The following is a 17,438-nucleotide window of genomic DNA, read 5'->3' on the forward strand; positions in this document are numbered from 1 at the left end:
CCATTTACTTTGTTATCTAAAGGATCGATCTTTGTTATATTTGGGTGAGATCGCATGTGACAGAGGTCCTCACTACCTTCATTATTGCCCCACAGGAATTTACACGACATTCTTCACCTTTAGCCCCATAAGATTTATCCATTTTTGCGAAGCCGAATACTTGTCAACTTCTTCGTGCCGATAAAAGGCTCTAATTTGAGTGAGTGAGATAAAAGGCTCTAATTTGAGTGAGTGAGCCAACACACCTATTTAAGTGCGGTCTTTGTCGGATATCAATCTTATATATGAATTTGTAGATTTTACTTCAGATTTCATAGGTCAATAAAATCGACCACTACAATTATGAATATATATTAAAAAAAAAGGGGGAATTGAAATATAAAAAACTAGACTACTTTAAACTTTATTTTGGAGATTTATTTGTTATTTTTGGATTATTTATCTTAAAGATCAGTATAAAGATACCATTTATTTTTAATACAAAAATATCACACTCATTCTTGCCTATCAAATTTTAAATAAAGCGGGTATAAGTGTGTCACCGACTAGACTCAAAGTTCAAAAAATAAAATAAAATCTTAATTAGAGACAACCATCCACTTTAACATCTAACGAACTTTAACATCTACCGGTCAGGATTATGACCTCCTTGAAGCAATGGAAAATAGTCTCAAGTATACAATCCCTATCTTAATTCTTTTCAGTGTATTAGAATTGCACTAGATTTTGAGTGGTAAAATCATGATACCCAGTGAAAATTCTACTAGATTGGCTTAGAATGCATTCGTATTCTAAATCAATTTCTAAGATGAATTTAGCGGGGGATTGCATTCGAATAAAACCTTAATTGCAAGGTACCACAGACACTCTTCTCAATAGCTGTCCTATCCTAAAAACACACACACACTCTATCTCTCAATAGGATCCTCATCTAGTTGGTTTATACGCGTCCTTAAATGTGGCTTAATAGTAGAAAACAACGGCCTCTAAAATTCAATCCCAACGCTTCTTTAAAATGATTTGGGCTCAAGCTCGGGAACCTAACGAGCGGGCCCGAGTCCGACTATTAAACACAAAAGACAAATGGGAAAAAAAACAAACTTCTGAAGGCATGCAAGCTTGCTTTTGTTTAAAGTGCTTGATACACCTCTTGCACGACCAACAAAAAAAACACTGGCCTTTCCTTCATACAGTGCTATTATTGTGAGATGAAATGAAAAGTTATGGTTTCCTATCAGCCAAGAGAACTCGAGAGCGATACTCCCCAAGGGCCCATATAGGAAATATGTTCCTGTAAGCAGAGTAACTGATCATACAGTTCCTGTTGAAAACACCCATAATCTCCTGCAACAAATGTTCAAGGATGTGTTAGAGATTTTGAACAAAGATCAGAAGAACAGCTAAATAGCTGTCAACAAAGAGAAATTTCCTAGTTTCATATCCTTTTTTTTTTAATTGGTTTTCATCATTTTCTTTTTTTCGATGTTTTCTTAACGTAGATTACTGTCCTAATAATCCAATATGCAAGAGAGAGAGAGAGAGAGAGAGAGAGAGAGAGAGAGAGAGAGAGAGAGAGAGAGGGGGGGAGGGAGGGCGGGAGATATGACACCTGCAAATGAAGACTATTAAGATGTACGCAAAAAATTAAAGACTTCTAAGCAGGAGGGAGGGAGGGAGATATGACCCCTGAAATTGAAGACTATTAAGATGTACGCAAAAAATTAAAGACTACTAAGCAGGAGGGAGGGAGGGAGGGAGATATGACCCCTGAAATTGAAGACTATTAAGATGTACGCAAAAAATTAAAGACTACCAAGCAGTACGCATATTTTGCAAACTAACTCTATTAAACCTAAACTATGACTTGGTTATAGTGATGCATGGAAATAGATCATTCCCATTTTTTGTGTATTAAACAATACTCGAGCAATTTTAGAGTGTGTATACACATACAAATGTTAAACACATGCATGCACACGTGTGGAATTTATACATAGTGCTTTTTTTTGCTAGATTGGCAGCATGGTCTTTAGACACCAACATGGTGAGAAGCAAAGGCCACAAGCATAAAGCAATCAGCAAGGGGCATCATTAGTAGTTGTACAATCTTGTGAATATGGAAATGTTTGATACTTTCTTGGTTTAAAAAAACTGGCTGTATTGATAGGTTGCTATAAAATAATATAGCAGTTCGGTTATCTGTTGGGGAGAGAAAATCCAAACAGTGTCTAGAACAGTACAGGTGTTCTATATATTTGGAATCTCAAACAAGTGCTTGGATTGGTTTTCTTGCCTATGACTTTTCACCCCACAGTAAGGGTGGTTCAGTAAACTGATCAGGTTATATGATCACCTAGAAAGAAATGAGCATTTTATATAATGTTTTCAGGTTCCAAGTTCCTAGAGCGTCTGAATGAAGGTCATCCAAGCACAATTGTTGTTTTCACAGTTTATCATTTGTCCTGAAACCATAACCACTTATCTTTTCTAAATGAAGTAATACTCCTATATGGACTGTTCAGATCTTCTTGCTACACATTACAAAAGATGAATGGGTCATCCATTCTAGGGTCAAGCTTTTGCACAAGAATTTAAGGGCATGTTTGACAAATGGCATCGTAAATAGCCTGCTACAGTTAAGTGTGATATTTACTGCAGTAACCAGCACTCCAGGGGGGACCCTGGAGTGCCAAATTCCCTGTTTTTCACTGAAAATGCAGCACATAGGTGGCGGCCCCAGAATATTCCCCGGCAAACAGAGGGGAGGAAATATATATGTTAAACACATACCCAGGGTAGTGGATTTTACCTGCTGTGGAAAATCACCATTGTCCATCTGTGAATTAATCAATACCCTTGATGCACGATGCAATGGTGTAGGACCTCTCTCTGCCTGTTCACACGAAAGTCCAGGAAAATTTTACTATCAACACTCTTTTCCTCCTTGACAAAGGAATGGTTTTCACACACACGCACGCACGCACATACGCACGCATGCACACACACACACACACACTCTCTCTCTGTAAGTTAAATTCCATGTAGCTTCAAGACACTAAAGTGAATCATTGGAGCTTGAACCCGCCATCTCTTTTATTTGAAATACTGTCAAAACTGAGTTGACTCACCAAGTTGAGTGGCAAAATGGAACAACTCGGATTTTCAAGCTTTGCAAAAATCCTTTAAAAGATGGAAATTGTTTCTGGGGTTCAAATTCACAGTTCCGAACCCCATATTGTCATTCTATCAATCCCACATTTTCACAAGTGACATTTATTTTTCGAATAGTACATCTAAAGCTTTCCCTTTATAAGACAGCGGGACTTGTATGCTGAGTTGACAAAATAAGCTAATAGGAAACCAAGTGAGAAGAATAAATGGGCTTATGGTGAATGTCAAACTCACCCTATACTGGCTAATTTGAAGTGATATACTCTTCCCTAAGGAATTTTTCAAATGCCTTTAAAAGATAAAATAAAATACAATAAAATTCCCTTTGCCCCTCATTAGTTTTTAGGGATTGAAGAGGGATTTGGTTTGTTCTTTGTAAGGTTCACAGCCATTTGAATAGTAGAGAAGCATTATAAGCATAATGGTCTTTGGAATCTCAATAAAGGAAAAGGAAAATATAATGTAAAAAAAAAAAAAGGAAAAGGAAAATATGCTATAAGCTAATATACCACAGGAGAAAATAGTCCAATGGTCATCACCATCCAGTGAAACAATGGATGGTAATATGGAGAGCATGGACCCCACCCCGGGTTCGATTCATGTTCTAATCTGATGGGGTCCCACTATCTCTCCATCACGTTTCCAGCATGGCAAAGAACAACGGTAACTCGTAGGACTATGATACCTTTATTGTCTATAGTATATTTTCCGTAAAGATAATAGCCCGAAAATCTTAGCAATCATTTGTCAAACCTGTCCGGCATCAATGAGAGCCAACATAGCCCATGCTGTGTTTACCAAATGCAACCTGTTCCCCTTGAGATTTGAGTACACCTGTTTCCATATGAACAAGGGAATGGCAGCCACCAAAAACAAGATTAAAATAAGAACACAAAAATATAACCCAAAGAAAACAAGAAAAAGAAATGAGAATTCATCTGTATTCTATCCAATATCGGAAATTTGACAAATTTCATGCTAAAAATACATGGGAAAATACGTGGGCGTCCAAATACTTTACAAGTGTCAACACGGCACCTGACATGGTGATTGTTCTAGAAAACCATTTGACCCAAGCCCATTCCGAATGTCTATCGGATTCGTATGCTTCCGGTGAAATGAACAGCACTTGATATATTATTGATATCTAAGGGAAATGATTTACCTTATCTTGACATGAAAGGTAGCTCTCACTCCACCCACCAGAGGGCAGCTGCTTTGAGAGCAAAAAGTCGCATGCCTTACGGATGCTTGGGCTAGTCTGGTAGGTTTTGCCAGCCGATACCAGACCCTTCACTCCAAACCATGTGGCATACGTGAAGCAAACACCCCATGAGCCGTACCTATTCAAAGAACAACTGTATTAAATAAGGGTGCAGTTTGCATACGGACGCCTCCGTAGGTGTAGAGGTACGGTGCCGTTCAAATTTTATCATGGTATATAATTTTGATGTAAAATGTTATTAGGATTATCTCAAAATCTATTTTTATATCTAATTATAAAATTTTAAATTTCAAAAATGGTTAAAAACAAGTAGATCTATAAACATATGAAAATGGACGGTGTAGATAATATGTTGTAAAATGCACTATTTCTGAGACTTAATATCTTTTTATTTTTCATAGTCATACATCTCGATGTCGAGATGATCAATCACAAGGTTTTTCAACATTAAAACTACCTCTTCCGATGGATTTTTGAGGGGGCATCCGTAGTTCTACATTATAAGGTAGCATCCTTATATAATCCACTCCATTAAAGTGACATCAAAGAGGACCAGTGGAGAACTTTATTCAGAATAAACTGAAGCCACTTCCATGAATCAAAAGCAAGCATTGACCAGTAATAATGAACCATCAAATGCAAAAATGCATAGGGTACACATTAGGTGCATGCTATAGCGGGGAGGACATCCACCATTGGCTGTATTCATCTGCAAACAGGAATGCTAGAAATGAACAGCACTACCGTAATGTCAACCACTCTTGAACTACATTTCATGTCCACTATCCCTTTTGAGAACAAGTAGTAGATTGCCCGCTTGTATATTGTGTGGTTCAAACATTATGCATATACTTCACTTAACCATGAGAAAAAGGGCATATGACAATGTTAAGTTCACCATGTCACATGTCCAACACAGCATGCAACATTTGACATGCACACGACATCCTCATCAAAGCCTTTTCCCAACTATTTGTGATCGGCTACATAAATCTTGGTCCGCCATTCTGCTCTATCAAGGGTCATACCCTCAGTGAGGCCATAAGTCCCCATGTCTTTTCTCACTACTTTCAATTATGTCCTTTTAGGCCTACCCCTTGTCTTTTTTGAGCTTTTCCCTTGAACCACCTCGCACCTTCTAACAGGTGTTGTACTAGATCTACACCAGATATAGCCAGCGCACATAAGTCTACTTTCTCTCATCTTATCGCCTATTAAAGCCATACCTAAGTCCTCCTAAATGTATTCATTCTGAATTCTATCCCTTCTTGTCTTGCCACTCATTCATCTCAACATCCTCATCTCAACTACACATCCAATGGAGTATGTTGTTTCTTGATTGCCAAATATTCTGCCTCATAAAGCAAAGTTAGTTTCACAGGTGTCCTACAGAACTTTGCCGTCAGCTTCATTAGCATGCAGCGACCACATAAAACTCCGGTTGCACATCTCCCCTTCATCCACCCTGCTCTAATTCTATGTGCAATATCTTCCTCAATATCTCTATTTTCCTGGATTATTGACCCAATATGTCAAAAGTGCGTTGTTCTTGGTATTTCTAGGCCATCAATCGTAACTACTTCCTCGTCTATATTCTTATTATTACTAAACTTGTATTCTGTATACCTTGTCTTAGTCCGGCTAATTTTAAAACCTTTAGATTCTAGAGCATCTCTCCAAAGTTCTAGCTTTGTGTTGATGCTGCTTTGCGTCTCATCAATCAAAATTATGTCATTCACAAACAACATACACCATGGTACCTCATCTTGTGGTTATGGGCTCAATGCTAACCCCTGATATAGATCTATTGTCACTGAAAACTCACTTGTCTCTCGACTAGTTGTTCGCACACGAGTTAGCACTCCCTTGTACATATCTCTCATCAACTTGATATAGTATTTGGAGGCTCCTTTCTTTTCTAACACCCACCAAATTAAATCTTGAAGTACTCTATCCTAAACTTTCTCTAGATCAATAAAGACCATTTAGAGGTCCTTTCCCTTCGCCTTAAACTTCTCAATCAGTTGCCTAAATAGGAAATTGGCCTCAATTGTTGACCTCTCTGGCATAAAATCAAATTAGTTTCTAACACACTCGTTTCATGCCTTAGTCTTTGCTCAATCACTTTCTCCCACAACTTCATAGTGTGGCTCCTATAAGTTTGATCCTTTGATAGTTCGCAGTCGCACAATATTGTATGCCTCTTTTATTCTTGTAAATAGCTACTGCAATATTTTTCCTCCATTCGTCTGGCATTTTCTTTGTTCTCAACACCTTGTTGAACAGCTTGGTCAACCAGTCAAGGCCGATCTCTCTCATGCACTTTCAAACCTTTATCGAGATACCATTTGGTCCTAAAGCATTTCCGATCTTCATCCTCTTCGGAGCTTCTTTCACTTCTGATATCTTTTTTTTTTTTTTTTTTAATTATTGATATCCTAATCTTATGAATGTATCTATGAACTCCGCCTCTTTATGTCAGTGGTTCCTTCTACTATTGTGTTTCCATTGTCTTCGTCATTTAATAACTTTTTAAATAAACTCTCCACCTTTTATTGACCTCGTCATCCTTCACCAAGACCATTTGATCCCCACTCTTAATGAAGTTAATATAGTCTATATCCCTACACTTTTTCTCTCATTTTTGCTAATTTGAAAATATTTTTTCACATTTTATTGTCCCCAGTTTATTGTATATATGCCTTAAGTTTAGCCTTAATTACTATTTGTTTAGCGTTTTCTTAGCATTTTCATATCTTTCTAGGTTTTGATTATAACATGATCATTTTTCGAGAATGGCCTTCTGAACCTCGTCATTTCACCACCAAGCTTTCTTATCAGAATTTCTTTTCCCTTTAATTTCTCATAAAACCTCTTTTGCCACTTTCTTAATACATTCAGCCTCTCATTCCATATAACATTAACCTGATGTTCAGAGTTCCATTTTCCTTCTTTAACAAATGCATCCCTCCTAACATGCACAGGGCATGGCAACCCAAAAAAGGCTAACATGGCAATACATTGATCTAAAAAAAGATAAAACAACGCTACGAAAAATTTTGTCAATACAAATACATGCATAAAAAGAAAAATAGAAAACAATAAATATAACAACAGGTAATTACCAAAATTACAAATCTTAGAATAATTAAAAAGCTCCAAAAAATATATCCTACATACATGTGCTCACACATCCACATGCAGGTCTATTGTTTTAAAAGATGATTTGCCATGTACTTTGTACAAATTCAACATTTTGCCAATAATGCCATTGTCATATGTTGAATTACTGTTGTAGGCTGAGACCCATTTATAAAAGTTTCTTTATGTATGCCCCTCTACCTCTCCAGCAGGAGGCAGAGAGCTCTCGGTTGGAGCTTCACATTCCCTCAAGAGCACTGCTGAAACAAGTACACATCATAATCAAGGATTCATGTTCAACGGTTGATATGTGACAAGTCAATACAGACCCAAATTTTGATACTAGCAGGATCTCGCTTGTAACTTATTTGAGCACAAATGAATTTATTGAAAAAAACTTAGATCAGCATGAGGGAGAAGGCAAACCATGAACCATCTGGTCTTTGAATACTTTCTATAAAATGAACTGCTTTTGAGATGCATGTTTCAATCTCTTTTGTCCGATGCGCAGGGTAGAGTTTCTTGAATGAAGCCAGAGCTTGAATAGCTGCTGAAGTGCATTCTACATAACTACAAAAGAGCCGGTTCGTGTTAAATTTGAACACTCTAGCTTAAGGTAGATAAAACAAGTCCATACAAGTAAATGAAGATGGAAAGCAATAAATCTTACGGATAATCAATAACAATGTCCCCAAAAGTTTCAGCTGGGTTAATTAGCTGCAAAATCCAAATACAGCAAAGAAGATAATGTTAAGACTCACTCATGACAAGATGCAAGGAGAAAAGAAGAAGCCTCACATTCACAAAGAAAAAGAAAATTGTGTTGGAGGGCGCACAAGCCCACTCCTAACGTTTTGAATTAAAAGAAAGGAAAATGGATGGGCAAGGTTGTTTATAATATTTTATTTTTTATTATTTTGATAATTCAGATTAATTTGAAATTTTATGCATCAACAACCTTCAATCAGGCTCATCTAAAAAAATCTAAAGAAACTTGTAAAAAACAAATTGACCAAAATATCCCTGAAACAAATGGATGGTCAAGGTTGTTTATAATATCTTATTTTTTGTTATTTTGATAATTTTGAGTAATTTGAAATTTTAGGCATCAACAACATACTTCAATCAGGCGCATCTAAAAAAATATAAAGAAATTTGTAAAAAAATAAATTAACCAAAATACCCCTGAATGTTTGAGGGATAATTTGGTGAATTTAATTTTTAAAAATTATTTTTTAATATTTTATTTAACTGTGCCTAAGTGTGGCACAAACACCTTCAGAATTTCATTTCATTGCAATTAACATAAAAAAAAAATTTTAAATCCTAGATTAAATTGTGGCCGCCATGTCTTTTCCTTCCAATATAAACCGTTGATGGGTGCTTGTGCACCCTTCCAGCATCCAAATGATGTGGATGCTATACTATCCCTTAAAAGAAAAGGAAAATGAAGATGTGTTTTTGCTAAAATAGTTAAGGCAGGATACAAAGAGGAAGAATCCTGATGGTCAACATATGAATCAGAAATATACCAAATCATGCTGAGACCAGAAACATATCCCCAACATAATAGAAACTGTTTTCAAATGAAGCAAGGAAGTATAATTTTGAAATATGGAGGGCACCACTTAAAATTTCAAATTTTCAAAACTATTTTGGCTAGAATATGGCTAAGACCATAAGATGGAACTCCCCTGTAAAACTCTAATGTATGATGGCCATGATCAATGATTACATGCCAAGAATCCACAACCAGCTGTTAGGATCCAAGGAAGATTAGGACAAGTCTAGATAAGTAAACCACAGAAAACATCTGGGGCTGTCACAACATAGCTTGTGCTAGAAGTACAGAGCAAATATAAACAATGCTAATAAAGAAAAGGAAAAATTCTTATAGTCACAAAAATGACCTGTTTGGTCTGAATTTGTGCTAAAGAACTGGATTCAGAAATGAAGGGTCTCACAAATGAGAAATTAATTTTATCACCTAAACTGCTGGTGGAAGCACAGGATCCCTGGCCCATACATGCATGCACTCGCACACCGAAAATTTCAGTAGAAGGAACTAATTTAGGATTGGCAATAATATTTATACCAGTTTTAACCATATCAGTTTCAAGTACCTAATGGCCAGGATTACCCTGGTACCCTGATAGAGACAGAAAATGGTTAGAGATATAACCTCCATGAAACATAAGACAAGTGGGATACAACTAAAATAACATGGATAAAAAAGAAGAAGTTCCAATCGCATACATTGACAGAGAAAAAACCTTCTCCATACAGTAACAGAAAATATAAATGTGACTATTTGTATTTTTTAAAAAGTTTTGAGATTTTGGTTCCTAGTTCAATTCCCAAGTCTCACACAAGACAATTTTACAAAGTCGAATTACTTGTTGAGAAAAATAGCATGGCACTGAACAAGTCATGTTACCTCCAACCAGGCATAAGACCTGGTAAGCTCATATGTTGCGAAACCGCCACCACTGTTCTGTTTTGATAAAGGAGAAGGAAAAATTTTTATCAGCATTCGTGAGGACAATCATGATATGCATCTGAAAATGATCAAAGAAGAAAATGGTATAGAAGCATAAGTTATGTAATTAGGGTACACATTAGGCAGCACAAATGATCTATAATAAATAGAAAGTCCAAAACTAAATAAATAAAACAGAGAAGTTCACAAGTACAATGTAAGATAATAAGAAATTGCCCGATCAAGTATAATCTTTTGGGTCTTGAAGTACAATGTCATAATATTCGCAAGAACTTTTTTAGTTTATAGTTAAGAATATACTGATTTGATGGTATGGCCCTTGATAGAGCAGAGTGCCAGACCAAGATCCGTGTAGCTGACCCCAAGCAGTTGGGAAAAGGCTTTCATGATGATGATGAGTAAAGAATATACTGATAGTTAAGAAGTTTAAAGCTAAGACTCAGCTTGGGACTTGTCCTAGTCCCAAGCCTCGTTCACTGACCAAGTCTTATGCAGAGCTTTTCTGCAGTAGAAAAATAAATTAAACAAAATAAAAATAAAACACCATAACAATACAAAATAGGAAAATCAGGGTGAAAAACATCTCTAGTGTTTGTTATGCCAATATTGTGAAACTAAATGAGAGCCTTGAGTAGGTTTGTTCAAAGCAATATTACTACATAATTCCTTTTTATGGTTAACTTCGTAAAAAAATTACTAGGTGTGTGTATTGCCTGTTATTATTAGATAAATTATTATATTGAGTACAGCACATTGCTAGGGAATCGGCCAGCACATAGCAATTACTACATAAATTACTATATTAAGTACATAGTGTCCTAAATAGTACTACATATATCAAGTTTCTTATATACTTATTTTGTCATATGGATGTGGCAACATGTTCGTAAATTCTTTGGATGCTTTCCCACACTCGAGACCCCATAAACACCCCAAAAGCAAAATTTGTCAAACACAAGTGACTATGTCGAATTCCATCCAACACTGTTTAGAAGTAATTCAAACCAAGTAACATGCACATCGCACTATCATATTAATCATGGCCATACCAAAGGAAGAAATCAGTAAGAATCTAAAATCAGATCTCCATTACAATAATCGAACCGCTATTATTTTCTTAGTGGCTAACTGGAAAATATATTAACAATGAAACTGAAGAAATTTTTACCTGCATAGAAATTATAACATTAACTGCATCATAGAACCGATTTGCAGGAATCGGTTCCCCCACAGCATCATGTGAAATTTGCGACAATAAGAGTGCAACCTGAAATGAAGGGAAAAATGGGGCAACCACAGAGGAATTTGGCTGTCTATTTGAAGTATGAATTTATCAGAGAACAAAATATGAAAAGGAAAAAGGTTTTACCTTTAGGCCTTCTCCAGTGCAATCTGATATAGGCCAACCATGATCTCTAGTTGAAAAAGGCCATGCACCTTTAGAAATGTGACGATACCAGAACTGAAGGTCCCCATAACAGTTCTCTAAAACCTTCACAGAAACAAGCATGGACAAAAGAAGAGTTATTCATTAGCTGGGGTTGATATAAGCAAAGAAGGTGAAATGATTTGGCAATAAGCAGGGTTCAAATCCCAATCCATATAAGTTTTCGAGAAACCAAAAGGTCATGTGTGACGAGCATTAAACCTGTGAATATTTTATGTAATCATGTGCCTTCTTAAGTGCTGGATAGTATTCTTGAACAAGATTACTTGAAATGATTGCTTGAACAGCAAAAGCAGTATCCCACAATTGACTGCCATTGTAACCCTGCCAGTAAGACCTTGTTAATATGTAACTGCCACCGATAAGAGCAAAGCCGACAGATAATATTTGAAAGCAATGAATAGTAGATAAATGTTTGAAAATAAGAAGTGTACAGGAATTAAACAGACTACAGTGTACTCATAATCCACTGGGGCCTTCATCATTTGATGAAATGGTGGATGGCAGAAAGTTGGAGCCACAGAACTTCACTCTTGGGTTCCGCTCCATCACCATTCATCATCTCAATAGACAGTGGACCACTAATTAACTCTTAATTTCCTTAGACCATGATATGTTAGTACAATTTCCCCCAAAATAAAGCCCCAAAACACCTAAATTATTTTCCAAACCTGCATTTTCATGCCATCTTCAGCAACCCATAAATAGTCCAAGATTCTTGGAAGATGTAATTTGAACGCCTCAGAATTTGGATCTTCCACCCAGCAACAAAGCATATTTAATACCTACATCAGAAGAATACCATGAATGCAATCTGACTAATAATGCCAGGCCACTAAACCCCAGATTCCCTCTACAATGAAAATAGGAAACAAATTTACCAGTAATAACCTGCATTATGCCACACCTTGGAGACAAAGTATAATAATGCGAACAAGATCACTTAGGTCAAACACCTAAAAACAAGGGCCAATAAATTTGACAGGAAGGATCTATTGAACAACATAGAAATAGAGGTGCAAGTTTGGAACCCACTTGAAAAAAGGAAATGAACAGGTCCTTGTTACATTTTGCTTTTTTTTTTTGCCTTTTTGTCATCTTCTTTTTTTATTTTGGGTAGTTCAGCTGTAGTAATAGAGCTTGAAATGTAGCATTGCTAACATCAACTGGTAACCATTGTAGCCCAAGTCTGATTCCCATTTTTTTCCTTTTTGCTATTTTTCTGCTTGAAAGGAGGATCTAAAATCCACTGAAATTAAATTATACAACAACACAATATAAGATCAGCGAGTGATCCTCCTCATACTCCATTTACGTTGAGCAAATACAAAACCCATAATGGTCGCATAGCTGGAAGCTTGTGCTTTAAAATCAAAGTGCATACTGCTAAAAGCAAAAAGGATGAAAAAAATCCCATCGTCATCATCCGGGCCTCATCCCAACTATTTGGGGTCCGGCTAAAATAATTATTTATGTGCATTTCTTAAGACAAATTACTGATTGAAAATACAATCAAGGCTAAAATTGAGAATAATTTCTATCACATTGCACTGAGAAAAATCTAAAGAAGAAAAATTTCAACTAATAAGCCTATTAGTTTTTGCTGATGTACAGTTTTCCTGAAGTACCTTGTTAACAGGACCGATACAAATATACCGTGTATTCTCATCTTCATAATGAATATGCTGCATTACAGTATGCAAAGCCTTCTCCCTTAACTTGGAACCAGGCCAATGCATAAAAATAGGTTCGCCAACCTTATGAAGAAATCCCCAAAGAATATCCTGTACTAGAGGATGGGGATAGTAGAGGTCTTCCTGCCATGAGATTATAAAAGAAAAAAAATAAGCCACAACTGAGAGCATTAGGCATAACAGAAGAGAACTTATACCAAATACTAATACTTAATGCCTACTTGTTGCATGCATAAAAGAAATATGAGTTCTTACTCCAACTTAAAATTTAATAATTTTTACTACTTTCTATCCAAGTTACATAGTTGTTAAGAGTCACCAATAATACTTGAAAATCATTTAATAAGCAGAGGCGAAAGAAATCCGAATGACCGAAGCTCAAAATGAAGATATTGAAAAAAGAAAAAAGAAGAATTCTCATGAAAGTCAAAGTCAGACGTACTAGAACTATCAATTAGATACCAAAGGCACAGAAAAGTAATACACAATAAAGAAGACAGAATTAAAGACATTGCCCAAACCATACCGTGTGGCTTACATGCTAAGGAGAGATGTATGAAAATCACCTTTGCGCACAAATTACGTGCATCATTCCAGTCTACTTTGTTGTATGGGATGGTATACAGTTCCTTCCTCAATGATAAAACAGTAGTTGTAATGGGTCCGACAAACTTTTTTCCATATAAATATGACATGGGCAAGTATACCATCCGACAATGACACCACATCCTTCCTGTATGCAAGGCAAGTTTGGTGATTCATCAATCCAATAACTTTCTCAAGTAGACGGAAAGCACTACGAATGAAGTCAATCATCTATATCTAAGAATAAGCATCTCATGACCTTGTGAACACTTAAGCAGACAACATGTCTCACAAAATGTAAAAGTGGAGATATATACACATAGATCTATTCCTGAAGGAGAAAATAGCTACAACTTATAAAATATAAATTAGAAAATAGTTGTTTGATAAATAAAAATTATAAAAGATATGGCACTTAGAATGGCCAGAAAAAAAAAAGACTCTCTCCACCCATAAAGCATGTGCCCAACGAGGGCCTTTTAACAGTACTAGGTAACATCTATGCTACGGTTCAGACTAGGAAGTTAAGAACCCTGAATTAAAACAAATCCGAAGTAAACATGTTTAGTCAAATCAAGAGACAATAGCTTATGCAAGAATGTTATAAAAACAAGAGAAGTTGTATCAAAGTAGAAATGTCGACACCTGGATGTAAGGGAAGAAAATAAGGTAGAAGCCATATCTCGGGGGGTAGTGGATTGTTTCCAGACCATTCAAATGCTCCAAGTACCTACAGCCATTTGCACAAATATTAACATGGGAGTTTGTTTGTTTACCCATTGTAAAATAAACAGAAGGAATTAAGGAATAACTGCATACAGAAAGCCACATTTTCCCCCATGATGATATTGCAGTGAGGCCACCGTGGTCAAGGACCCATTTTCTCCCTTTCTCCATTGCCCCATCTTCTCCATCTTCAGGTCCTTCACCAAGCAACCTTAAAGTTACATAGGTTAGTGCTGTACCAAACATGGTACTGTGGCCCTCAATATGCAAACCCCAACCGCCATCCTTGTTCTGAAAGGGTATACATCAAAGTAAAACAAGAGTCCCTAATGCATGGGTTTCACAGCATCTAAATGGAAGGGAAAGAACACTATAGAGTCCAATTGACTCTGGAAAAACAGAGAAATACAATCCATTGAGGTTACTACATATGAAATGTTGGAGAGAGAATGGGGCTCACAGAACAGGAGATACCCTGATGGACACTGTTTCTCTCCTATAGTATTACTTTTCCTATTGGAAACATTTGAAACGCAGCATTATCTGGAGATACTGAGAAACTATTTTTACCTGATGATTATAAAGGTAGCGACAAATTTCCTTACGATGTTCAGTGGATAGAACAGTGTTTAATGCACCCGTAACATATAACACAATAACCTGAAGCAAATAATGAAGATCAAAATTTGAATTAATCAGTGCACTATAGCCAGTAAAAATGGAGAGAGAAAATCGTAACTAACAAGGTTCACCATCTGCCTTCCTCATTCAAATTTAGAAATGGGCAATGATGGATTCCAAAAGGAATAAGTTCTTGTGTTCCTGATTGCACAAAAACTTTATACTTGAAACCACATAACTGCACAAATTCAAGCACTTACCAAACCAGGCATAAGGAACATAGGACCCCCATAGTCCCCGGGCCAGTGTCCATCATGTGCCTGGATAGTTGTATGAAACCCAATTGCCCTTTTTAAGGTAGTTGTTATTGCCTCCTCTGTAATATCTTCATTTTCCTCTACTTTAACTTGTGGTGGAATTTCTTTGATTGGATTCTCTTTAGCAAACTAAATGTTGAGATAAAGCAAATGAACATAAGGCAATTAAAACCAAAAGGAAATATAATAATACTTCGTTCTCAAATGAATAAATAGATAATTTGAGCCAATAAATAAGTAGGCATGCATCATACAATAAGATCAGCAGATTTATATGCTTTACTAACGGTCATGAAGTAATAAGAAATAACAGTGCCAAGGCCACTCTCTCGAAGGATATGAGCTAGCAACCTTAAACAATAACAGATAATACCAACATACTTTCAGGAACCAATAGAAAATAAATCATAACTGCATACGTTGGTTGAAAAAAAAGTAGAGCCACTCAACAAGCCAAGAATCAGAAGAATAATCATCTACAAATTGATAAAATTATTATTTTATTTTTGTCAACAAAATAGAAATTGATAGCAAAGGGAACATTCAACTCATTCTGAGGAGACTCATGACACTAAGATCACCATCCCAGAATTTTGGGCATTTATCAGTTTTCACAAAATAAAAGATGTAGTAAAAAACTTTACAATCACAATCTTAGATTCAAAAAAGAAAAAAAAAAAAAAACAGATTCAGAAAAAATTTACAATTTCAATCTTGCTTCCCTTGTAAAACTTTTATTTTGTTAACTCTTCCTCCATTTAGTGAAAGAGTGATCTCACCCAGAAACAACAATAATATTTTAAATAAAAAAATGGAAAAGAGGGGAGCCTCCTCTTGCATAAGGACCACCATTGATCACAAATTTACAATCAATTTTTTTTATTTACCAAGAAAACCTACAATGGTAACAAATTAAGACAAAACTCTGGCCATAATCACCCTACGATGCAAACATAAAGGGACCACACATGTGAAAAAATATAAACATCAAGATTAAAAGTATCAGAAAACACCCAAAGGTTTTCTATAAAAATAAAAAATAAATAAATAAAAAGAGCAATCAATATAAGGATTTTTTTTTTTTTTCACCTGCATTCTCATAAGGAGATCCGAACTGTGCTTATGCTCAAATCTGTTAGCTCGAAACTCCATGCGAGCCTTTTCAACAGCTTCTCGATCATCTGATGACCCAAAAGTAGGGTCAAATTCCCACACTTGTCTCCCTATGTGATTGTTAAGCGTCCTAAGCCATGGATCTCCACCTTCTGCAATCTTAAGCCTCCACATTTTGATTCAAACAACTGTAATACACAAAATTTCAAATACTTGAGATAGAGAGTTCAAAATGCTTATATCAAACAAGTACATATTTGGCTAAAATGTAGGTAGATAAAGCACTATAGCAAGAATGAAATACCGCAAATATCATATTAGACGATTCAATAGAGAAGAGAGAGAGAGAGAGACCAGATCAAAATACAACTGCTAACAAGTCTCAAACTAAACATTGTGTTAGTTATCAGCTGAAATATGCATGACAAGAAAATAATTTTAGATACATCATGTTAAAGATTAAACAATCCAAATTTCAATAAAAACTGTTGCAGTCCTCTCCAGATTCAGAGAGAGAAGATCAAAGCTCGCATCAAAATCAAATTAAAGAATTCAAATCTCTAAGAAAGATGAATACCTTTGAATATTCTTGAAATCTGGCAGCTGATAAACTTAAGGAGCCATATACAAGTAGTGAAGTAAGCTAAGCTGATCCAGCACACCGACTTTTGCCACATATATATCAGGACAAACGATTATGTGCTCCTGCGGGAGCACAAGATCATTTCGAGTACAATCATATGGAGCCACATCGAATGCATTTAAAAGTTGAACCATTTGTTTTATGAATTGTATCAGGCGAGGCATGTGGGCTGCAGCCGTCCTGTATCTAATTTTTTAGTGTGCTTTGCATATAAGGCTTCAACCTTCAACAATTAGAGTGAGGTGTATCTCCAAG

At 36.0% G+C, this 17,438-nt stretch overlaps 1 protein-coding gene across 3 annotated transcripts; it reads right to left on the reverse strand.

The window, feature by feature from the left end:
• Nucleotides 1-987: 987 nt before the first annotated feature.
• On the reverse strand, nt 988-17,190 carry CAS1 (cycloartenol synthase 1). 3 transcript variants are annotated; one of them, XM_006850921.4, is made up of 19 exons: nt 17,118-17,190; nt 16,517-16,728; nt 15,371-15,556; nt 15,060-15,149; nt 14,583-14,780; nt 14,409-14,493; nt 13,745-13,911; nt 13,113-13,301; nt 12,156-12,269; nt 11,686-11,808; nt 11,407-11,529; nt 11,206-11,304; nt 9,975-10,031; nt 8,208-8,254; nt 7,964-8,107; nt 4,337-4,514; nt 3,925-4,005; nt 2,810-2,893; nt 988-1,344 (listed from the first exon to the last, which is right to left on the reverse strand). In XM_006850921.4, the coding sequence occupies exons 2-19, from the start codon at nt 16,712-16,714 to the stop codon at nt 1,222-1,224; spliced, it is 2,286 nt and encodes a 761-aa protein (XP_006850984.1). In that variant the 5' UTR covers nt 16,715-16,728; nt 17,118-17,190; the 3' UTR covers nt 988-1,221. The 3 variants fall into 3 exon arrangements, with proteins under 3 accessions (XP_006850984.1, XP_011625781.1, XP_020526786.1); XM_011627479.3 differs by lacking the exon at nt 14,583-14,780; XM_020671127.2 differs by lacking the exons at nt 988-1,344; nt 2,810-2,893; nt 3,925-4,005; nt 4,337-4,514 and adding an exon at nt 7,518-7,794.
• Between the last annotated feature and the right edge of the window lie 248 nt (nt 17,191-17,438).

Source organism: Amborella trichopoda, chromosome 1 (genome assembly GCF_054954075.1).
Source record: "Amborella trichopoda isolate Santa Cruz 75 chromosome 1, AtrichopodaSantaCruz75HAP2 v2.0, whole genome shotgun sequence".
In the NCBI taxonomy this organism is placed as follows: Eukaryota; Viridiplantae; Streptophyta; class Magnoliopsida; order Amborellales; family Amborellaceae; genus Amborella; species Amborella trichopoda.